This window comes from Ambystoma mexicanum, chromosome 4q, assembly GCF_040938575.1.
Source record: "Ambystoma mexicanum isolate Mex_15411 chromosome 4q, UKY_AmexF1_1, whole genome shotgun sequence".
Taxonomy (NCBI): Eukaryota; Metazoa; Chordata; class Amphibia; order Caudata; family Ambystomatidae; genus Ambystoma; species Ambystoma mexicanum.
In genome coordinates, this window is record NC_090928.1 from 1,258,918,919 (window position 1) to 1,258,944,275 (window position 25,357).

At 47.5% G+C, this 25,357-nt stretch overlaps 1 protein-coding gene across 1 annotated transcript in view; it reads left to right on the forward strand.

Moving 5' to 3' along the window:
• Positions 1-25,357, forward strand: part of AARS2 (alanyl-tRNA synthetase 2, mitochondrial) — a 413,869-nt gene that overhangs the window by 327,905 nt on the left and 60,607 nt on the right. Inside the window, exon 20 of the mRNA XM_069608864.1 lies at positions 11,800-11,883. Within this exon, the coding sequence (XP_069464965.1) occupies positions 11,800-11,883 (84 nt within the window). The remainder of the gene's footprint in view (positions 1-11,799; positions 11,884-25,357) is intronic.

A 25,357-nucleotide genomic window follows, 5' to 3' on the forward strand; every position in this document is an offset into this window, starting at 1 on the left:
CGAACCGCAGGGTATCCTTACCCGCTCCCGGCGACATAGTTCTTCTTCCCTGGGCGAGCCACAGGCCGTGTCTCCGCTCCGCCCAGTCTCAGTGTCTTACGCGGTACCGCCGCAACGCCAACCACCAGCAGGGCATCACAGGGCGAGCGGGGTCTCCCGGACTCCGTTGCAGCAGTGCCGGTATGGTATTGACGCGTCTCTTTCCCACGGCTGGGGCGCCTCTCAGGACACTGTATCCGGCCACAGGGAGCGGGGCGCTTCCACAGGCCCTGCCCCCCTTATGACCCTGAGAATCTGGGTGTTATTGCCCCCGCGCCCACTCCCATTACACATGTATTCATTTTATACTGCTCTAATGAGGGAAAGAGACCCAGTATTGGAGCACTTTACAGCACAACCGTACAAGATCCCTCACAGTTTGACAACACTGCAAATATGTGTACAAAGCTCACAGCTGTTCACCTCAAAGGCTCAGCATTTTCTAACGTAAGTGTATGTGTATGTGCTTGAACCTGGAACTCTCTTACACCATATGTGACTAAATATCCAGCCTGGCTCTTGGTAAGGGAGGTGGGGAGACCATGGGGTCCTGTGCCTCAGGAGCAGCTGCAACCTGGGGGCTCTGTTATGGTGAGGTGCACCCCAGAGGAGGCACAATATCAGGTCTGTGCAGAGTGAAGACCACCTACTGACTTGTGAAGAACCATGGAGAACCATTGTGTAAGCTCTGCAGAGCGGTGTGCCAGTATTGAGATGAGAGAGTGAGGGAAAACGTGTGAGCTTCCAGGCACAGAAGAACATGAACCCGCAGGCTGTTGGTTGTGAACAAGGATGGCAAAGAGAAGTCACTGAGCATTGCACTACAGTACCCGCCTACTGCAGATCCAACATGGAGGCTAAACTTCATGAAGGCTCGGTCTTCAGATCTGAGGTGGGCTTTGGCCATGGCTAGGGAGCAGCAGGGCAATGCCAATTAAGAGAGACCAATCTAGGTGCAAGGGTGGGAGTAATACACACCTGAAAGTTGTGGGGCGAGTGTAGTCCCTGGGGATAAGACGAGGCCTCTATAAAAAAAAAAACAGCAGGATTAGAAAGGGTGTGGGTGTCCAAAGAGAATGGATGTGGGAACAGGACTGGTTTGGAGGCAGGAGAAGAGAAGATGCAGAAGCTGCGGTGGAAATGACTGGCGAGTGGTGGAGGTGAAGTTGTAGAGGAGATGAGGCTGGATAAAGGAGGTTGGTGAAGAGGAGAAGAGAAGATGCAGAAGCTGAGGTGGAAATGACTGGCGAGTGGTGGAGGTGAAGTTGTAGAGGAGATGAGGCTGGGGAAAGGAGGTTGGTGAAGAGAAGAGAAGATGCAGAAGTTGAGGTGGAAATGACTGGCGAGTGGTGGCAGCCTTGTAGAGGAGACAAGGCTGGGGAAGGGAGGTTAGTGAAGAGAAGAGAAGATGCAGAAGTTGAGGTGGAAATGACTGGCGAGTGGTGGAGGTGAAGTTGTAGAGGAGATGAGGCTGGGGAAAGGAGGTTGGTGAAGAGGAGAAGAGAAGATGCAGAAGCTGCGGTGGAAATGACTGGCGAGTGGTGGAGATGAAGTTGTAGAGGAGAGGAGGCTGGGGAAAGGAGGTTGGTGAAGAGAAGAGAAGATGCAGAAGTTGAGGTGGAAATGACTGGCGAGTGGTGGAGATGAAGTTGTAGAGGAGAGGAGGCTGGGGAAAGGAGGTTGGTGAAGAGAAGATGCAGAAGTTGAGGTGGAAATGACTGGCGAGTGGTGGAGCTGAAGTTGTAGAGGAGATGAGGCTGGGGAAAGGAGATTGGTGAAGAGGAGAAGAGAAGATGCAGAAGCTGCGGTGGAAATGACTGGCGAGTGGTGGAGATGAAGTTGTAGAGGAGAGGAGGCTGGGGAAAGGAGGTTGGTGAAGAGGAGAAGAGAAGATGCAGAAGCTGCGGTGGAAATGACTGGCGAGTGGTGGAGATGAAGTTGTAGAGGAGAGGAGGCTGGGGAAAGGAGGTTGGTGAAGAGAAGAGAAGATGCAGAAGTTGAGGTGGAAATGACTGGCGAGTGGTGGAGGTGAAGTTGTAGAGGTGATTAGGCTGGGGAAAGGAGGATGGTGAAGAGGAGAAGAGAAGATGCAGAAGCTGCGTTGGAAATGACTGGCGAGCGGTGGAGGTGAAGTTGTAGAGAAGATGAGGCTGGAGAAAGGAGGATGGTGAAGAGGAGGGGATACATCAGGAGGAAGTGGTGACACAGTCACAGGTACTACATCAGGTGGTGGTAACACAGGAGGGGATATACCAGTAGGAGAGTAGATGGAGATAAAGGCCGAACAGAGGGACATTAGGAGGAGACAGTGAAACATCAGGAAGAGGCGACGATTAAGGAGTGATGGAAAAAGTGTTTAGGAGAAGAGCGAAACAGACAAGAGAACCCCAAAGACGTTTTGAGAGGGAGGGAGGACCCAGGCATGCCATACATCTGGTGGGTCAGTGTAGAGAACGGGAGAAGGAATGAACACATGGCGAGGCGTCCAAGAGGCATTCAGAAAAGACAGGAACAGAGTATCGGGCGGTGGGCATGACAATAGAGGGGCCTGTCAAGTGTCATTGAAGAGAAACATGCTGGCAGCCAGTTAAGGCCCCCAAGGCTAGGAGTAGGAGGGCACAGAAACTTCCAAAATGACCAACATTAAATGACCAAATGTGTGATTTGGCCGAATTTCGGCTGTTCGGAAATTCTGAACGGCCTAAAAGTTTGACCAGACAACGCATTCGGTGCTGAGGGCTGTGGGGGTGTCCCCCGCATCCTTGCTCCCTATATTGTGAGCGGGGGTTGTGGGGAAGACCCCTGTAGACCCCTGCCCCCTGAGTCAGCAGCCGCAAGGTAAGTTAGGGGGTGGGGTTGTGGTGGGGGTGTGGGTGGGGGTGGGGTCCAAGTTGTAAATGTTCAGAGGAAAAAAGACTGAAGATTATTTCAGAAAAATAATCTTCAGTCTTTTCTCCCTCAAACAATTGAATCACAGGCATTCAACCCCGATCCATTCTTGAGAGACCCAGCCACCTGAACTCTGAACTCTGTTGCCTCAGCATCTTCCACTGAGGCAGCAGCAGAAGTGAGGTATGCCCATCGTGAAGCGAGGCACCAGAGCTCCCACCAAGGACTGGGCCAATGAAGCTGGAGGTTCGGCTGCATTTGATAGTGGTGCCCTCGGGATCGGGGTTGCCTGCGATCCAAATGTTCGAGGGAGAAAAGACCGAAGATTATTTTTCCAAAATAATCTTCGGTCTTTTCTGCCCCAAACATTTACAACTTGAATCCCTGCCCCCACCCACACCCCCCACCACACCCCCACTTACCTTGCGGCCGCTGACTCGCAGTGTCCCTGCAACGCCTGTTCCCTTTCACTTCCGTGATCGGGAACTGGCGCTGTAGGGTCCTTTTCTTTCTTTTAAAAAAAAAAAATGATTTGTTTTTGGGATGGCTGCAGGGGACACCTCCGCAACCCCTGCTCACAATATAGTAAGCAACGGTGCGGGGGACATCCCCACATTCCCCAAAGCTCCCAGCTCCGAATGCATGATCTGTTCGAACTTTTCGGCCGTTTGGAATTTTCTGAAATTCGGCCAAATCATGCATTGAGTCATTTATTTTCAGTCATTTTGGACGTTTCCTCAAGAGGTTATATGCGATTTTACCAACCACAATTAAAGAGTGGTACATTTCATCGCGGGCGAAACACTGAAAAATGCAGATTGAATTTATTTATTATTTGGGCTCCCCCCAAGCCCTGCAATTTTCTACCCTCCTAACGCCACCCCAATCCCATCCCGACCCATTTTAACCCTTTACCCCACTTCCCTTTATATATTTATTTAATCTTTTCAGTGTTTTTGGTGTTATTGTCCGCTCTCTTATGTACCACTCAATAATGTTTGGAATAAAATGACTGGATGCCATCCCTCCCTCGCTCCCTCCCCCCAAAATAAATATTCATACCATTTTACTTTTGGGTAGAAGTAAAAATCTGGGTTTATTTGGGAAGTGTTGCACGCATAGCCATGGGGTATTTACTGCATGCAGTGTTTACCAAATATAACATGAAGTAAATATTTTAATACTCATATGTATGGTCAGTAAATATGTGTGGTATTGCAAATACAGCCTGTTGCAACCACTAGTCACAATGAAGACCAATGAGGGAAAGCTTTGCTGACTAATGAAGTACCTCTTCTTCAGTCAATCTCTTTATCACCGAAGCAACCGTTAAATGTTGGTGCTTGGCATGAAGTCCCTTAACATCAGGGGTTGCTCCTCAGCCCTCTGGATCAGCTGTTTGCATGTAGTCCCTTAACATCAGGGGTTACGCCTCAGCCCTCTGGATCAGCTGTTTGCATGTAGTCCATTAACATCAGGAGTTCCGCCTCAGCCCCCTGGATCAACTGTTTGCTTACCTTTCTTTATGCTTTTCTTCATATCCTGTTATAAGGGAGGATGGTTCAGAAGTGAAGACCTGAGCACCACAGATATGATGCTGACATTGAGCTTTAATTTGAGTTCTTCAAAAGATAGGACCTTCATGGCAGTGCCTTAAAAGTTACTTTATCACAGTCCGGCTTCAATAACAGCCGTCTCCCAAAATTCTACAACCAGGGGGTTTGAACCTTACCCTTAACTTCACGGATATCTACATGAAGGCCCAAGAGCCTCCCACTAGGAAACACTATATATTTTGAGTTTGATGTTTGCAACAGGGGTTGGAGAGAGGTTAGAAGAGGGGGAGGAGCGGGAGGGTACAGGGTAGGATGCAATACTTAAACAGCAGGATTCATAGTGGTAGCATTAACTAAACCATAGGTAATTTTGTACTAGGGCACGCTTTCAGTAATGTGAACAAATCAAGGGCACTAAACTGGGTACAGTGGGAGCAGGCGGATCCAGTAGGTCACCAGGGGTTTCATTTCAGGTTGCCTCCAGCGCGATTGGTTGAGGTTGATCCCCCAAATGTCAGACTTTTCTCTAACCAGTTACTCTGAGCTAAATGTCGACTAGTGCAACTCAACCTTTAAAAAGTTCAACCTAATACCTTCCCTCCACCACCTGCTCCAAAACCTTCACATTAGAATGAATGGATAGGGCAACATACCTCAGATGCTGACAGGGGGCACACTCCCTGTCCCTCTCTTTCTGCAACTCTCCCCATTTGCTCTCGCACTCCTCGCTTTGCAGTTCATCAGGACGCAACCACCCTTTGTTCCTTTTCTTACATGGTTACGACCTCTTGGTGGCACTTACTCTTCCCCGCTGCTCCAGCACCTATGGCTGCTACAAGGCCAGTGTGTTCTTCTGTGCATTTTAGAATTGATAAACATCTTTTATCCAGCTACTTTGTTTGTATGTGGTCAGTCTCTTCAGCCCCCTGGATCAGCTGTTTGCATGTAGTCCCTTAATGTGACCCCATTTTATGAATTATTGCTAATATACAATTAGTCAGCTTTCACCTACTCAAAACTTGGAATTTCAACACAGTTCCTAAAATGGGTATTTTGTGCCTTGCAATTTATCATAAAAGACTGAAACCATGGTTTAGTTTTGTATGATGCATTAAAAGCCATTTTACTTCTTTTTTTCGCGGCTGTAAAAAAATTCAATTTTTTAAAATAATAAAATAGTTATGCATAACATTTGCAGAAACATAGCACACATTGTATGTAATTAATACAAGGTATAGCTGTTGAGCTGGGGCGACCACTTTTTTGATAGGGGCTTGTGGGATGTGGTCAGAAAATCATAGACGAAAAAGGGGTTTTCCCAGAAACAAGCTACCTGTTGTTGTCACAATCTCGGGCGCAAGGTCTAGATAAAGATGAGGAACATGCAGGAGAAACATAATCTTATTATAGAATCAATCTGTACAAAAGCTAGTATTTTACTCAAAAAACATGATTTTAGTTGATTACATAAAAAGATTGAACATAATTAGTTCAATTAAAAAAACACCAAAGATGACCAAAATCACAATCCTGTTTAACAGAAACGGTTAGATAATAGAGGTAGTCATGTGGGACCACTTCATTTCATCCAATCATGTATCAGGCCTATTTTCTTTTATGAATATAGGTGATGTTAGTAGTTGTGTAAGTGACTTTTCAACACAAACAATGACGACAGCCACTCACAAAAGACTGGTGTTGACCTATAAGGCTGGAAACAGAGCTAACCTGTCGACACTGTTTACAGATGGGCTTATGCCCATATACTGTACCATTAGTGGTCGTTCAAAAATGTTTTCATGAGTCATTGTTTGTGTTGAAAAGTCACTTACACAACTCTAACCGTTTCTGTTAAACAGGATTGTGATTTTGTACAGATTGATTCTATAATAAGATTAATAAGATTATGTTTCTCCTGCATGTTCCTCATCTTTATCTAGACCTTGCGCCCGAGATTGTGACAACAACAGGTAGCTTGTTTCTGGGAAAACCCCTTTTTCGTCTGTAATTAATACAAGCATAAGTGCGCTCCACACATGGGATTCAATATGGGGATGCAGTTTATGAGCTGCCCTTTTGATGGGGAGTACTTGGGGTGAGCGGGCTGTCTTGTCTGGTCACTCACGGCTCCTTGGGAGAGCATCATTTTTAGAAAACCACCTTTGGTCTTTACAGCTTCTCTGGAAGGTTTGCAGTAGAGTTTTTCTTTAGCTAACCAGCCATTTGTGAGCTTAACCTAGTCCTCGTCATATGGGGTAATTTTGATTGTTAGAGTTTGCAGGCATATGTCAGTCCATATGGCGAAGAATCTTCATATGTTTAGGGGTGCCGACGCTTAGATGCACCCCAAGATATTGTCTGCCCAATATCAATATATAAGAAAGATTCATTATAGAAGGCTAATGCTTCTGCGCTCAGCTGAATATAGTACAAAGCAGGTGTGTCGCTTATTTCCTTAAATAAGTCTTTCAAAGTGTTCCAACTTTTATTTGTTGTGATAACACATGGATAAATCAGAGTTTCACCTTGTTCAGACGTGTGTATGTTATTATCGCTGGCTGATGGATAAATTCACATTTTCAGCCTACAATAGTTAGTACATAAATTAAAAAGGTAATTGTGACAGCCTCATGAATCCAAATGTTTCAGCCTCTACACGTGTTTCACCACATTGTATTGTACTTGTCATTTGTATAGCGCCAATTTTACCATTATTATAGTCTCAATGCGCTGTTAGTGGGAACACCCTTGGCGGACCAAAGTCCAGAGTGTTGGAGGTCATGGAGCACAATTAGGATGCGTGTATGCATTTCGCCAAAAAAAGGCTTAGTGGGGTTGGCCAGGCTCCAGTAGAGAAGCAACCCATGCGGTCAGGCATGTGGATGGGTGCGGAGAGGAGTAGGTGTGGCGTCAGTGCTAGAGACTCGCTTTGTGTTCAGCGTGCTCGTATTTGTCGTAGATCTGCGCTACATTCTTTTGTCAGAGGTGTTGATGCGTAGTCTGGTGTAGGTAGGCGGAAAGTTTATGTGAACAGCGCAATCGAATTTTGTCGCAGTCCTTGCTGTATATGGATGTGTGTGGATAGCTATGACTGCAGCCAGTGGAGTGGTGTATTATATGTACCTTGCCGCCATTGATGGTCCTTTGTTGTTAGGGTTCCCACTCAGAGATTCAACAGTGCATGGAGAGATGCCTACATTTGATACTCAACTGTGAAACACCTATATTTGGGATACCTGAGCAGTGCATCCATATTATGGATCATCATGAGGTTGTAATGATCTAGTGTCTTACATTTGGTATTCCACCTACAACATAAAAAAGGTTTACAAAAATGAAGAATATGCTACTTGCAATGATGTGTGGTTGAATGTGCGCATTAACTAGTTGTATATATGTTCTGGGTCTACGCACTATATTTTCCTTGTGGGCTTTCATAGATATTTGAGGTCTTCTTCTTGACAATGATAAATGCTGTCTGTAAAAATATGCTACATCTAATCATTGAATAGTACTTATTCTCATATTTGCATAATTAATAATTTAGCATTTATATAGCGCTACTAACCCTCAGGTATCTGAGCGCTGCTTATTATTACCCACGGTGTGTGGGGCTCATTTATCGACCTCTGAAGGATGAAAGGCTGAGTTTGGCCCTGCCGGGATTCGAACCTGCGTCAGCAGGCTCTGCACAGATGTCAAAGCGAGCGCTCTGCTCGCTGTGCTATCAGACCGGCATAATTGTTAGGGATGCATGAAAAAGGACATAACGTTTACCTGATACACGAGAAAACTGGATGTGATAGTCCAGCCTTGGAGGGATCCAGAATGCTGATCCGTGTGCATTTGGTGTTCTAAGTTAGCTGTCCTGTTTAATTGATGTTTGTGACGTCATCGCTTGCACGTTGTGCCGCAATGACGTCACTATGTCATTGCGTGCAGCGTCCATTTTTGTATTTGCTGTGTAATGCACTTGCGTTTCAGTGTCTAAATGACACTTCCTAAATTTAACTTCCTCTGCCTCGTTTTTAAATCTCTTCATGATCTCGCTCTCCCTTACCTCTCCTCTCTGATTTCTTTCTACACTCCTTCTCGCTCCCTCTGGTCTTCTGATCTCTTCCTACTCACTATTCCACCTTCTCCTTGTGCCTCTTCTCGTTTCCGATCCTTTCAGCTCCTTGCCGCTCTGCACTGGAACTCTCTTCCTCTCTCTATCCGCTCCATTTCCTCGTACTCCTCCTTCCGTGCCTCCTTGAAATCTTTTCTTCTTCACCCCCCGTCCTGACATCCCTCTTTAATTTCTCATATCCCCTGCCTTTACCCCTCTTTCCATCCTTCCTCACTACAACTTCCCTTCTTCCCCATTCCTACTTCCCCTACCCCTGTAATCGCATCTTCCTCCTCTACCCCGACCTCCCTTACTTCATCCCTCTTTACTTCCCCTGATCTATATCTCTTACATTATCCACAGTAAATTGTTCTGTATACTGTTTTTGATGGTTTGTTTCATGTCTTGTAATTTTATGCTTCTATTATCCTATGTATTCCTGTTGTTGAAATGTAAAGCGCTTTGGTGTAACGTGCTATATAAACTTAATAAATTGAATACAAACAAATGTTTATTAATTCTGTTTGATATTATATTTGTTGCAGGTAATTCACCCATAAGTATCAAATAGTATAATCATGCCAGTGCGATATTATATTTGCATTACTAAAAAACATTAAAATGTGCAATCATAATACTGATATTACAAAAATTGCTCTTGACAAATAGGCTCAGACCTTTCATCACACAGTTCTCGTAGGACCCCTCTGCCAGGCTAAGACCTCTCACGATACAGTTCACACAAAGTTACAAGGGGGCTTCCTTCCCCAAGCAAAGTCTTTCGAATATGCGTGGCGTTCTTTATAGACCACTGCAGGACCCCTTCGATTCAACGTCCACCATTTACTTTCACTCTTGCTGTTTGTTCGCCCTTTAGCTTCAAACAATGCACCTTTCACAGAGACTTTCGAGTGGGTTACTTCCTTTCGCCAGACCACTCCATTACTTAGTATTGCTTATCTTGCCACTGTATTTCACTTTAAAGTTCATTCACGGGTCTGCCTTTCTTTGCGTTTCATCCACACACGTGCAGACTTCACTTGTGGTATGATGTTGCTACTTCATTCACTTTAACACACACTGGTCTCTCAGGTCGCTTTCCAACTCACCAGCTGTGTACATTTCTTTCAAGTTTGGCGCGTTTAAATTTTTTAGTCAAGGTTAGTACCAAAGGCTTGACCCCGCCTCCCCAACTCTGCTGTTCACCCGGGAGGGTCGCTGACGTCCTTGAAACACAATGCAATCGTCACTTGTGGGGTCTGGCCTTCTCCACGCATCTTTTCGCAGCCTGTCAGAGGCAACAACCTCCAATAGGGAAGCCTTGGGGTTTTCGGCACGCTTCTCTCGTCCCTTGGTCTGTTGTTCTGCTCCAGTAGGTGTGCCTTCGTCCCGAAAGATCTGCTCGTACTCGTGTTCCGCCTTGCTCTGAGTGTGTCTTTAGGTGCTGCCTTTTATTCGTGTGAGGAGAGCTAACTGGTATCAGGTGTATGCACTTAGGGTAAAGTCCCTGACTATGAATGACCCGATGAAGGGGACATGTCCAGTACGATGTGAGAGAGTTAGTCTGGTTACTCTGTCACCCTCTTCTTCGGCCCAGTGTTTGTGTAAAAAGGCGAGGGGGTAGAGTTGAGACTTTGGAAAATCCTAAAACATAGGATGGGGTAAATTAACAAAAAAGGGGGGGGAATACCGCGTCTCACTATCGGCTGTCTCACTCCCACTCCCCAAAGCTCCCTCCCCCAGGTGATCTTCCTGCACTGGTCCACCCCCAGGGTCTGGATCCAAAGACGATGGCTGTGCCCGGGCCACCTGAGAGAGAGATCCCTGTGGACTTGCGGGTGAGATACCCTCTGGTTTCTCACGTGTGGCAGAGGTCTCACTGGAGAAGGTGGTGAGGCAGTGGAAATACTAGCTGTGGATGCTTCAGTAGTATGCACCTGAGCTGTATGCAGCTAGTAGGGATCCCGTACAGGGAAAGGCAGCCAGTGTCCGGCCATCACAGTTCAGGTAAAACAATGGACTCCTTGGAGTCGCAACAATTGTTGTACGGCTTGTTTGCTGTTCTTCAGTTCTGTAATGAATGGTTTTCTGGTGTTAGTGCCTCTTTGTGATAGAGCCATACTGGAATGAGCAGAAAGTCTTCTTCTGGGATCTGGGGATCCTTGTGGTTTAGAACCTAGCTGTGTTTAGGGGAATGGAGCACTGATAACAACTGATCCCTCTGACTAATGAGAGGTTCACTGTTGACAAATTCTGGCAAAGGACTCGTCTTGTCAAGGTGCAGCAGCAATACTTCCTCACTTTGTTCTTGATCTGGAGTTGTCCTCATTTGCTGCAGGACTCCTCCCAGGGATTTATCAAGTAAGGGTGCAGACTCCTTTATTAAAGAAGGAATATTGGTAGCAGAATGTAAACTCGCCTTCCGATCAGGGGGATACATCCATTAAGACCGTTTTACGGTACTATTGGTGGCCACATCCAGACATTCCCAGACCTCGTCCTGGGCTAATACAGATGTGCATTCTGCTCAGGAATCCCAGACATCATAATTCAAATATCCGTCCAGATCCGGTGTTGTCTCCCCCTGCCCTCGCTCATCCAGGGAGACAATAGCTATGGCCAAATATGGATTCCTCTGTTTCATATCAAACAAAGGGAATAAAGATTAACTAGTGTATCCATGCTGGACCTAAGCACAGGAGGCATCTCCAGGTTAGGTTAGGGAAACCTGAATACCACTCTTTTGAATTCATGTACCTCTGCCACCAACTAAATTTCACATACCACTATCCATGCAAGCAGACTCGTTCAGGGGGCAGGGTCTTGTTTGTGTCCGCACCCCAGAGAGACCAAGGGCCTTGAAGAGAGCACATCAGAGTCATGTCTTATATGAGACAATGGATGTGGACGTACCTGATGAAGGCTAAGTATGACGAAAATGTCATGTGTAATACTCTGCGCCTACCACTAGATGTCGGCCTATGCAAAGCATGTGAATTTAAGCAGATACAAGCATCAGAAATACAATTACGGTGAGTAATGTATGCCTTATTTGGCTATCACTGCATTGTATTTTTACCTCCAGGTGGAAAAGTGTTTAATTGTCATTGTGAGTTAAGTTAGCCATGTTAATTATCTTTAATTCTCAATGCTTCTGAGCGTTGCTTTCTGTGCCAGCAATCACCCGGTCTCCTCTTTCTCTTCTAGGCTGCTGAAAAGGCCCAGGTTCTTCTGGAGAAGCACCCAGGTCAGCTCCTGATTGTGGATGCCGTGTCAGCTGACTCCGTCTTTGTAAGTCTTTATTTTGGGGTTCTGCGCTCTCCAAATCTAATTACAAAACCCCTGGGGGTGGCTGAGAAGTTATTTATGGCCAGACTCAGGCCATAGATCCAAAGCCCTCTTTACATTAAGTTAAGCTGTAAAACATATCACAGACTGCTTGCCGCCATTTTTGGCAGGTGGGCTAAGCTCATGCCTTAATATCAGAAGAGTGGTGCATCACAGCCATTAATTATCATTAGAAAATATTGATACAATGAAACAATTACAATCTGCTTTAAAACTGGAGAGAAAGATTTTATCTGAGTTGCCTTTATCGTCTCCCCTTACTCTACTCGGATAAATATATTAAGTATTTCAACATCATAGAATAGACAAAGAGACCATCTCATGATATTTCATCTTTCAATGATAAATCTAGCTTTTGCTGAGTCAGCCAATGACTAAAAGCGAATATTCCACATCTGCATCGACCCAGTCCGCGCTGTTCCCACAATACCACTGCAACTCTGCTAACTTGGCCCGATGGTTTGAATATGTCTAAAATAGGAAACAAAAACAAAGAGGTGATGGCTGGAAGGTTTAGACTGAATCTTAACCACTGGCATTGCTCGGGGCAACCCTCCAGACCATCGTTCTTCGCCTGCCAAGCCATTACATAAGGGGAAAGACCATATGCAAATCAGGCTTGGCCCCACCCCAAAAGGGGCAGTCCAGCCCGAACTGCTAGGTCACATCCCTTCTGCATGATACCACAAGCATCCCCAAACATGTTTCGCCCTTGTTGGGGCTCATCAGTGAGGAGTAGCTTGGGTCTCTAGGCCCAGCAGGCACGGGACCCACATCTGGGCATACCCGTCCCACTCGGGGTGACAAAGCAAAAACTAAGAGGTGATGGCTGGAAGGTTTAGACTGAATCTTAACCACTGGCATTGCTCGGGGCAACCCTCCAGACCATCGTTCTTCGCCTGCCAAGCCATTACATAAGGGGAAGGACCATGTGCAAATCAGGCTTGGCCCACCCCAAAAGGGGCAGTCCAGCCCGAACTGCTAGGTCACATCCCTTCTGCATGATACCACAAGCATCCCCAAACATGTTTCGCCCTTGTTGGGGCTCATCAGTGAGGAGTAGCTTGGGTCTCTAGGCCCAGCAGGCACGGGACCCACATCTGGGCATACCCGTCCCACTCGGGGTGACAAAGCAAAAACAAAGAGGTGATGACTGGAAGGTTTAGACTGAGACGGGTATGCCCAGACGTGGGTCCCGCGCCTTCTGGGCCTAGAGACCCAAGCTACTCCTCACTGATGAGCCCCAACAAGGGCGAAACATGTCTGGGGATGCTTGTGGTCTCGTGCAAAAGGGATGTGACCTAGGAGTTCGGGCTGGACTACCCCTTTGGGGGTGGGACCAAGCCTGATTTGCATATGGTTTTTCCCCTTTTGTAATGGCTTGGCAGGCGAAGAACGATGGTCTGGAGGGTTGCCCAGAGCAATGCCAGAGGTCAAGATTTATTCTAAACCTTCCAGCCATCAACTCTTTTGTTTTGCTATTGTCACCCCGAGTGGGAAGGGTATGCCCAGACGTGGGTCCCTTGCCTGCTGGGCCTAGAGACCCAAGCTACTCCTCACTGATGACGCCCAACAAGGCTGAAACATGTCTGGGGATGCTTGTGGTCTCGTGCAAAAGGGATGTGACCTAGCAGTTCGGGGTGGACTACCCCTTTTGGGGTGGGACCAAACCTGATTTGCATATGGTTTTTCCCCTTTTGTAATGGTTTGGCAGGCGAAGAACGATGGTCTGGAGGGTTGCCCAGAGCAATGCCAGAGGTCAAGATTTATTCTAAACCTTCCAGCCATCAACTCTTTTGTTTTGATAAAATAGGAAACATATTGGACTGCTCTTCAAGCTGTAAATAATGTATTCATGTTTGCACCATTAGGATTGTATAGCCTTCATCTTTAACCACCTTTGAAATTGGAGACACCACTGAATATATTTCATCCCATGTTCTGCTCTGGATTCCCCTGTGTGCACCTGCAATCAGAGGGGCCACACTAGGATAACATAACTCGTCAAATGATGAATGTACAAGGAATCCTAGCACTGGGCCGCAGCACTTGATAAAGGATGAGTGAGATCCTTTCTTTGCCAGTAATTGGGCTAACCCTGTCCGCCTCAGCCCTCCCTCTTAACTGCCCAAAGTGAATAAACATTGTGTGAATGAACGTATGCTTGTGATGGGTTTTCTGTAAACATGTGACCCCTTAATGTGTCTTTCTCTTTTCCCACTTTGCATAGATGATTATTATATTAACTGCTGTCATTTGTTACTAGCTGGAATTTGCGTTCTGATCTATATATCGCACACTAATGTAGAAGGCATGGCTTCTACTAATTCTACCTGGCATATCATATGCCAATCCAGCGCCGTCTTTCTCTGTTTTCTCTTTCTCTCTCCCTCTCTATCTCTGTCTCGCTTTGTGTGTGTGTCTTTCTCTCTCTATCTGGCTGTCTCTCTGTCTCGCTAAGTCTATCTCTGTCTCTCTATCACTCTTTGTGTGTTTCTTGGCATCCCTGTCTCTCTGTCTCTCTGTCTCTCTCTCTCTCTCTCTCTCTCTCTCTCTCTCTCTTTCTCTCTTTCTCTCTCTGTGTGTCTCTCTCTCTCTGTCTCTCTCTCTCTCTATACATATATATATTTCTGATGTTTGTTAATCTGCTTAGAATCACATGCTGTGCATAGGTCCGACATCCAGTGGTCACTGCGGTGTATTGCATTTTGTTTTTCGTAGTCGAAAAAGGGGACGTCGACAAGGCGTGTCTGTAACACTATCCCTATAGTGACGTGCGTTGTACCCACAATCCCTCACGCGTCGAGGTCCCTCAGATTGTTTTTTTCCGCCCAGCTTCTGGTCGCCTTACGCGGAGCTCCTAGAGAGACATTGCAAATACTTACTACGGACCTCGGTCCTTAATTATACTTATTATATTGTTAAAGATCCCTCCCCTCGACGTTAGCTGTGAAGCTGTTTCTCCGCCGAGCAAGTTTTCAACGGAGGGGAAGAGACGGAGGAGATCCTTCGGCGCTGCCGAACACGTGGCCTGGCCTCGCCGGCCAACATACAGTAGGGAGAGTGGGGGTTCGAACTTTTATCTTCTCTTTGAGAATGTCTTTCTTTCTCCCCTGTCTTTCCCTTGGGGTTGTTATCACCAGTTATTATTGCCTCAGCTATGGAGAGGACACCTTTTAAGTTTTGCCCACGCTGTAGGGGCAAATACACTTGTAAGGACAAACACAAGCTCTGTAATCGTTGCTTGCCCCTCGATCATAAGGAGGACAGCTGCGCGGCCTGTAAGCTCTTGAAACCAAGAACTCTTAAAGAACGAAAAGTTAAGAGGTGGGCGGACTACGCTATGTCGAAGTCAGTTTCCTCACCCGCCGCCGCTGTTACAGAAAGTGACGAGGAGGGTGATAACTCGACGTCCGTTACGGAAGTCATTAACCCCCAGAAGGAGCGCTCGCGCTCCTCGACGTCCGTCCCCGGCCCCGACAGGCTCGGCTCACGCCCTGCTTATGGGGATGAACACCCCGGCGACAAGGACGCACATAGACCCCATAGGCCTAAGCACACAACCCACGGCTCTTCTTCGTCGAAGATGAAGGATCCATCAGCGCCGAAGGGGACGCAGGGCACTCCAGCGTCTACCTCAGACCGTAAGGGTCTCAAGCCCCACCCGCAAACGCAGCCGCGACCAGCGATTGGGCTTTCATCAAACACGGGCGCTACCTCAAAATCATCCGACGTAACGCTCCATAGAGCGGCCGTCGAGGAACAACGCGTAACGCAGGCAACGTCGACACCAGAGCCCTCTACTGACAAACTCGTTGTCGAGAGCCTGGCGAGAATTGTTTCCGAAGACAAACGTAAGCGGACGACGAAACAAACGTCGAATACCGCACAAAAAGCTATGGAAACGCCGAAAAAGCGCAAGAGTAGCCAGGAACTGCCCCCTTCATCTAAGGGCACTTCTGAACTACCGGAGGGCTTTTCAGAGGGCGACGGAAACCTTTCTTCGACATTGTGGGAGCGTTCTAAGCGTTTTGAAGGTGAAGACACTGATTTCCCCCCTCTAGACTATTCAGGGGTCCCCCATGAGACCCTTGAAAGACTCCATTCTTGTATGGAGAAAATGGAAAGGTTTTTGGGAAGCCAAAACCCACCCACACCCAAAGGACCAAGAGAATGGCCCCAGAATGACCCTAGGGTCAGGATTCCTAGGCTGTTTCCCCCTTCTACAGACGTATATGACCTCACTGAAGAGGAGCAATACCTCCAGGAAGATGAGGAGTGTTTGGGTGGAGAGGAAGAACATGAGGAAGAGGGGTTTGAAGAAGATCCTTACACTAGTGCAGGAGCTTTTGAAGAAGATACAGCTACCTCGCAGCCCTGGCAATCCCCATCAGTGCAGCCTTGGCAATCCCCATCAGTGCACTCAGACCCTGATTTATTTCACCCTTCTCCTCCCAAGGATTCACCTATTGGAAACACCTCTCCCATAGATGACCAACCTTCACTTAATGCACTATTGCGCAATGCAGCAGCGCATTTTGAAATAGACACAGGGGAGACTCTTCCTGACATAGACTTTGTAGAGAAAGTTATTAAAGAAAAAGCCCCTGTTAGTCAGTCTATTTCGCTCCTGGCTTCTATAAAGAGAAGAATAACTCCTTCCCTTTCCAATCCTGCCTTAGTCAGAGGGGTCAACCCTCGGATAGAAAAGCTCTTCAGCCCTTCGTCCTCTGACCCTTTGTACATCAGAGGACATTCTATTCCGGACTCCCTCGTAGTTACTAATACAAGAAAAAGAGCGGGGGTACCACTATCTACTGGTGAGGCACCACCTGACAAAGAGGGCAAGAAGCTCTATGCACTTGGGAAGAGAATCACGACCTCTGCCGCCTTCTCAACTAGGATCGCAAATAACAATTCCCTACTAGCTAGCTACGCAGATGCACAGTGGAGCAAGCTGCGCAGCGAAGCAGAGGACGCACCAGAACCCCTGCGTTCACGCCTGTTAGCTATAATCTCAGAGGGAACTCTTGTAAACCAGGGCATCGTAAAGAACTCCTTAGATGCCGCAGAGATGGCTGGCCGTTCCCTGGTTCAGGGAATACTTCTCAAACGCCATGTCTAGCTGCGCAATTCGGGATTTAAGCCGGAAACCCAGGCTTCCCTGATAAATAAGCCCATAGAACAAACACATCTGTTTGGGAAAGCAGTTGATGAGGCCCTAGAACATGCGAAGAAAGCGTTTGATACCATCAAGACTCTTGATCAAATTTCTAGGCCCCCTAACAGACACAGCTATGGCAATAGACGCTCCTTTCGTGGCCAACGCCAGCAGCAAAACCAACAGCAATTTTACTCTGCTACCAACTGGCCCTCTAACCAGGGTAACAACACCCAGTTCAGTCAAAGAGGCCAACGCCGTGGCAAAGGAAGAGGTCGCGGCTCCAGCCCCAAAGGTTCCACGCCCAATACCAACAAATGACCCGAAGATTCGGGTCCCCTCCCATGCATCACCGGTCGGGGGCCGGCTTACATCGTTCCTTTCAGCATGGGAGGGAATATCGTCAGACCGCTGGGTATTATCCACCATAGCCCACGGATACTGCATCGAATTCAACGGTTCCCCGAAGTACAGACCCCCACGGAACCGACGCATGACACCGGAACACCTCACTATTCTTCTTCCAGAAGTAGAAGAGCTACTGAAAAAAGAAGCTATAGAGGCTGTCCCCCTATCTCAGGTAACAGAAGGTATTTATTCAGTGTACTTCCTTGTACCCAAAAAGGACTTAACCATGCGCCCTGTATTAGATCTGCGCCCAGCGAACAAGTTTGTCAAACCCCAAAAGTTTCGTATGGTGACCTTGTAGGAAGTAATCCCACTGTTATCACAGGGGGATTACATGACAACACTAGACATGAAAGATGCATACTTTCATATTTTAATGTTGCCAGCGCACAGAAAATACCTCAGGTTCAAGATAGAGAACAAACACTACCAGTTCAGAGTACTACCCTTCGGGATAGCATCTGCACCAAGGGTATTCACGAAAGTACTGGCAGTGGCAGCGGCCCACCTGCGCAGGTTATCCATCCCGGTATACCCTTACCTCGACGACTGGCTCATAACACGGGATTCTTACGAAACATGCTTCTCCAATACCCAAAAGACCGTAGACCTTTTGTCCCAACTGGGCTTCTCCATCAACGAAAAGAAGTCCAGCTTAGACCCCAGCCAAATCAAACAATTCCTAGGGGCTCTAATTCGAACAAAGGACGGCCTTGTCTTCCCCTCCAACGAGAGGGTCCAAAACATGCTGTTTCAGATCCCCCATTATGTGTCAGGTCGAGAGGTGACGGTACGCAAAGCAATGCGCTTGCTAAGGATGATGGCGTCATGTATTTATTTGGTACCTCACGCGCGCCTGCGCATGCGCCCAATGCAAGAGTGGCTCTACAGCCAGTGGTGTCAGGCCAGCGGACAATGGGACGATCTAGTGGTGGTCTCGCAGGCCTTGGTTCTCTCGCTACGGTGGTGGACAAAAGAAAACCTGTTATTAGGGAAAACATTTGCCACACCCGCAGTGGAAGCCACTCTAACCACAGACGCATCCCTTACAGGATGGGGGGCTCACCTATCCCATCAGACTGCTCACGGAGTGTGGACTCCGAGCTTAGCATCCAAGCATATAAACCTGCTGGAACTACTAGCAGTGTTCAAAGCACTGAAAGCCTTTCAGGAACACTTACAAGGAAAGACAGTCATGGTCCTCACAGACAGCACCACAGCCATGTACTACCTCAACAAGCAAGGGGGCACTCACTCTCCAGGACTGTCCAAGCTGTCCCAGAATATATGGAAGTGGGCTCTCAAACACAACATGTTCCTACTATCACAACATGTACCAGGGGAACTCAATCTGCTAGCAGACAAACTCAGCAGAGACTTCCCCCTGCCCGAAGAGTACGAATGGCAATTGCACGAAGACATCGTCTTAGACGTCTTCACGCAATGGGGATTCCCTGAAATAGACCTGTTCGCAACTCTGGAGAACTCACAATGCCAAAGTTATGCCTCCAGGTACCCCCAGATCCAGTCCAAGGGGAACGGTCTGTCGATTCAATGGTCAGGGAAATTTGTTTACGCCTTTCCCCCGACTCCCCTTCTCAACAAAGTGGTGCACAAGATGCACCAGGAGCAGGTTACCATGATACTAGTGGCCCCAATGTGGGCCCGGCAGCCATGGTTCGCTCACTTGATGGAGATGTCCCTATCTCCCCCAGTGAAACTTCCCTGCCCGTACAACATGCTGTCACAGGACAAGGGCAGGCCACTGCATCCATGCCCTCAGACCATGAACTTAGCAGCCTGGCTCCTGAGATCATAGAATTTGGACATTTACAACTCCCGCAGAGATGTATGGACATCCTCAGGAAAGCCAGAAAACCTAATACTCGCCACTGCTATTCTAGCAAGTGGAAAAGATTTGTCATCTGGTGTAGAGGTAAGAGCATCAACCCGGTTGACTGCTCTCCCACTAACATTGTTCTGTACTTGACCCATTTACTGGATTCAGGTCTAGTGTTCAATTCCATTAAAGTCCACCTAGCGGCACTTTCTGCATACACCACTTCCCAACTTAAAGTGTCGTGGTGGAAGATACCAGTTATCAAGGCCTTCATGGAGGGGGTAAAGAGAATACACCCTCCGATAGCTAACCCAGCTCCCGGATGGGACTTAAATGTGGTACTTTCTAGACTCATGGGCCCTCCTTTCGAACCCATGCACAAGGCAACTCTTAAAGACCTCACTCTTAAGACTGCTTTCCTAATAGCTATCACCTCCATTAGGAGAGTAAGTGAACTACAGGCTCTTTCTGTACTAGACCCCTTCGTAACAGTTCACAAGGATAAGGTGGTTCTACGCACACACCCAAGGTTTGCACCAAAATTCATCTCGAAATTTCATGTAAACCAGTCAATAGAACTACCAATGTTCTTTCAAAACCCTTCCAGCTTGGGAGAAAAAAGTCTGCATACACTAGATGTACGCCGAGCTGTCATGTTCTACATGGAAAGAACCAGACCACTGAGAAAGACTAATCAGTTCTTTGTCTCTGTGGCAGCAGGAAGAGAAGGAGATGCAGTTTCAAAGTCCACTATATCTAGATGGATTGTTCAATGCATCACTCTCTGTTACACTCTTGCTAAGAGAGAACTACCCTTCAAGCCAAGAGCACATTCCACTCGAGGCACTGGGGCTTCCATAGCGTTCATTGCAAATGTTCCCCTTGAGTCCATCTGCAAAGCGGCTACCTGGAGTTCTGTGCACACCTTTACAAAACACTACTGTCTAGATGCACACTCTAGATCTGACTCCCAGGTGGGACAGGCAGTATTAAGACATCTTTTCTCTACTGTTCCTTCTCATAACCCACCGCCAACTCCGGGTACTGCTCGCTAGTCTATGCACAGCATGTGATTCTAAGCAGATTAACAAACATCAGAAGACAATGCATTACTTACCGTAAAAGCATTTCTGATGGTTGTATCTGCTTAGATTCACATGCGCCCACCCTTCCTCCCCGCTCGGATGGAAGGAACATAGACATCCTTTTCTATATTTCTCTCTTTTCTGTACTCACTCACGTCTAGAAGGCTCCCTCAGGGCAGAAAAATACAAACAGAGGGACCTCGACGCGTGAGGGATTGTGGGTACAACGCACGTCACTATAGGGATAGTGTTACAGACACGCCTTGTCGACGTCCCCTTTTTCGACTACGAAAAACAAAATGCAATACTCCAGTGACCACTGGATGTCGGACCTATGCACAGCATGTGAATCTAAGCAGATACAACCATCAGAAATGCTTTTACGGTAAGTAATGCATTGTCATATATATATATATCTGTCTCTGTGTGTCGCTGTCTCCCTCATTCTCTCTCTCTGTCTGTCTCTCTGGTCTCCCTTTCCCTCTCTCTATCTTTCCCTCTCTCTATATATATTCTAGCGGTACCACCGGGCGTTGCACGGGTCTCTAGCTGAAATGCAGGTGGGGGGTCTGCTATAGCTTTGTGTATGTTTTATTTTGTCAAAACTTCCTATTTTTTGGAAAAGTCGCAAAATCGTAAATCTCCCAAAATCTCCTATACTGATGGCACAGTGCTGGTCCCTGCCTTGTCCATGGTGAATGGGGGTGGGGGTTGGTCATATTTCACTATCGCCAGTACACCCCAGACTGGTATGCCGACCTCAGGCGAGAATTTCAGCCAACCCACTGTTGTGGGGTTGGAGGCAACAATCGCAACATCATCAATCTTCCGAAACTGCCTATACTGATAGCACAGGGCCAGACCCTGCCCTGTGCAGGGCAAATGGGTGGGGTCGTTCAAATTTCACTATCGCCAGTACACCCCAGCCTGGTATGCCGATCGTGAGCCAACATTTCAGCCCACCAACTGTTGTGGGGCTGGAGCCAACCCGAACATACAATCACACTTTCGCAACTATATATATATATTTCTGAGGCTTGTGGAATCTGCTTAGATCACATGCGCTGCATAGGTCGACATCTAGTGGAAGCTGCATAGTATTACAGTTGTTGTTTTCGAAACTCGAAAAGGGACTTCGAAAGGGCGTGCCAGTAATACTATCCCTAGTGTGACATCCACTGTATCCATGGTCCTTCACGCGTCTAGGTCCCTCAGATTGTTTTTTTACGCCATCTTAGACGGACGCTTATAGCAGAGTTCCTCTTTCGCCTTAAAGCCATTTACTATTCTCAAATTACAGATATTTTCTTCTTACTATCCTTGATATCATCGACTATCGAAACACCAGACGTCGGTGAAAAACAAGTAAGGACCGTTGAAGGACTCCCGCGACTGATCCGTTTCGGCCTTGTAAGGCAGCTACGGGCTTCGGCCCACACAGTAGGGAGAGAGGAGGGAGGTCATTTTAGAATGTATACGCCCATTTTCTTACACTACATCCGCCTAGCTGCTGTGTCAGTCTGTTATGGACAAAACCCCCTTTAAATTTTGCCCTAAGTGCAATAGGAAATTTCCGTGGTTCAATAAACACCTTGTGTGTGACCTGTGTCTCCCACGAGACCACGTCAAGGGTTCATGTCGAGCATGCAGATTCTTTAAGCCCAATACTTTGAAGGACCGATCAAATAAACGCTGGGCCCACTACGCCAGGCAGTTCGAGGCCATGGAAACAGAGGGTGGCTTCAGTGACAGCAACAACTCTGCGGTATCCAACGGCAAAGGAGACAGGGTTACTCGGGTTTCCCAAGCGCAGGCCCCTGACTCCAACAGACAGGCTGGCGGCACTGTTACGGGAACAACACCTGGCGGCGAAAGCACTGACACTACTCCCCACACCAAACACACAACCCACCGACGAGACTCGACACATGTGTCGGGCAAAGGCAGCGCACCACGTCTAGGGAACGGTCCGCTAATTCTTTGTCCTCTGAGCACTTCAGATCGAGATCGCCACATGACAAATCCCAACTGTCGAAAGACAGATCAGACGTTGCGGATAAGGACATTCCCGAAGATCGTGAATCAAATGACGATACTTCGGAGCGGCCCATAGCCGAGGCTAGACACCTTATGTCGAAATAGGTAAACAGCCCATTAAAGTGGGACTAGCCCATTTAATAGAAAAGCACGTCCCAGCAGGCCTTTCTAAGTCTAAGGAGTCTAAAAAGATTTCTGCTAAGTCACCTCATGGAGAAAAATCACATAAGGCCCCTCACAAGAGTAAGGAACCTCAGGTATAGGAGTCCCTATCTTCCTCCCTAAAGAAAAAGGCTTTACCTTCTACTGTACTCCCTCCCACTCCAGAAGATATGGGTCTCCCACCTCAAAGAGTTCATCCTAGTTTTGCCCAATGGTCATCTGAAGACATAATAGTCATGAGTAGAATGTCTTTTCTGGCTAATTTTGTATGAAAAAGATCCTAACTATTTTGCAATTTTCCTCGCCACCCCTCCCACAACAGCGGCCTCAGGGTCAGTAAACCCTGGTCAATCCCCTGCTAAAAGTTCTCGCCCCAGTGAGCCAGTGCAAGATCCCACTGTAATTAAACTATATGACCAGGACTCTGATCATGGGGATCTATTTAGTCAGGAGTCTTCACGCCCTTATTATGGAGACAATGAGGATGATGGGGGTGACCCAGATAAAGTCATGTACAGCATCGACTCCCCAGTGGATAATGACCCCCCGGTGGTAGACTCGCCCATAGATATTCAGCCTTTTTTAAATGAAGTACTCCTGAAAGGACAAGGACTTTGTGGATGAAATCTTGGGAGATAAAAAGGCTGTGTCTCAATTTATCCCCCTACTAAAATCGGTCCAGCGAAGAGTACAACCTTTGCTAGAGACACCCAATCAGACGTGTGCGGTGAACCCCAGAATAGAGAAACTTGGAAAAGTGGTCAACTAAAGCTTCACTCGCTTGTCGTTAACTACGACAAGGAAATGGGCAGGTACTCCCCTAGCCTCCTCTGAGGGTCCTCCAGACGAGTAAGAGGCTGTCCACTATGGGCAGAAAGGTTGCCTCTTCTGCTGCTTTCCAAACCAGAATAGCTAAGAGCGCTACTCTATTAGCCAGTTTTATTGTCATAAGTGGGACGAGGTCTCGGCTTTACTCTCCTCAGCCCCGGAACCCCTTGAATCTCAGTTAGCACTAGTGGCCTCTGAAGGAAGGGCAGTTTCCAGCTGCTTGCTGAAAACCAGTCTTGATGCTGCAGACAAAATCATATCTGAGGGATCCTTTATTAAGCATCACGCATGGTTACGCCATTCTGGGTTTAAACCAGAGACGCAGGCCACTCTCATTAACATGCCCATCGAGCCCAATGTTCTCTTTGGCAAAGGCGTCGAGGACACCTTGAAGACAGCCAAGAAAGAGTATGACACTTTAAAATCATTGGGACAATTGACCAATAAACCTCCTGGCCAAAGGGGAAACCGAAGTTTTTGCGGCTCACGCGGACAATATTCCCAGAGGGGTTCCACCTATAACCAGAGTCAAGGAACAGTGGGGGGACTAATCAAGGCCAAGCCTCTCAGAACTACCTGCGAGGAACGCGCAGATCTCGCGGTCGGGGAAGGGGTCCCTCCTCCAGAAGTGGCACCCCACCTCAGAAACAGTGTCATCCCGCTTCAGGTGCCCTCCTATGCCTCTCCAGTAGGAGGGCGCATTTCCAACTTCACCCAAGCTTGGGAGGGAATCACCTTAGACAGATGGTTGTTGTCCACCGTAGCGGGAGGATATTGTATAGAGCTCCTCGAGCGACCCCAGAACCACCTCCCACGACAAAAGACCCATTCCAAAGAACACCAGCGCATCCTCCTCAAGGAAATCACCACACTTCTCCTAAAGGACGCTATCGAAGTCGTCCCGGCCAACCAGGTAAAGCAGGGTATTTATTCAACTTACTTCCTTGTGCCAAAGAAAGATCTAACAATGCGCCCAGTATTAGATTTGCGCCCTGCAAAAGTATGTCAAGCCACAAAAGTTCTGCATGACTACGCTACAAGAGGAAATCCCTCTACTAAAAAAGGATTACATGGCAACACTGGATATGAAAGATGCCTATTTTCATATTTCAATGTTCCCAGCGCACAGAAGATTCTTGCGTTTCAAGATGGCAAACCAGCACTACCAATTCAAAGTGCTGCCATTCGGAATAGCATCTGCTCCAAAGGTATTCACGAAGGTACTGGCGGTGGTGGCAGCACACCTGCGAATGGTGGCAATCCCACTGTACCCTTACCTGGACGACTGGCTGATTACAGGGGAGTCTCCCGTAATTTACAGGCAAAACATTCAAAGAACTATCAACCTACTCTTTTAATTGGGCTATTCCATCAACGAGAAATAATCAAACCTAGTGCCAAGCACAACCAAACAGTTCCTAGGAACTGTGTTAAACACACGAGAGGGGTTGATCTTTCCGTCAGAGGAAAGAGTCCAAAACATGTTACTGCAAATACCACATTATCAGGCTGGCGCCAGATAAGGGTGCGCAAGGCTATGCGTTTGCTAGGCATGATGGCATCTTGCATTTACCTGGTACATCACGCGCGCCTGCACATGCGACCCATGCAGGAGTGGTTTGCAAAACAGTGGTCTCAGGCAAGTGGTCAGTGGGACAATCTAGAGGTCATTTCGCAAACACTAGTACAAAATCTTTGCTGGTGGACAAGAGAAAATCTGTTGAAGAGGAAACCCTTTTACGATCCGGAAGTACAGGCGATTGTCACAACAGACACCTCACTCACGGGGTGGGGGGCTCATTACCTTCACCACACAGCTCAGGGTCTGTGGTCTCGTGTGGCAGCACAGAACCACATCAATCTGCTAGAACTGCTGGCAGTATTCAAAGCACTTCA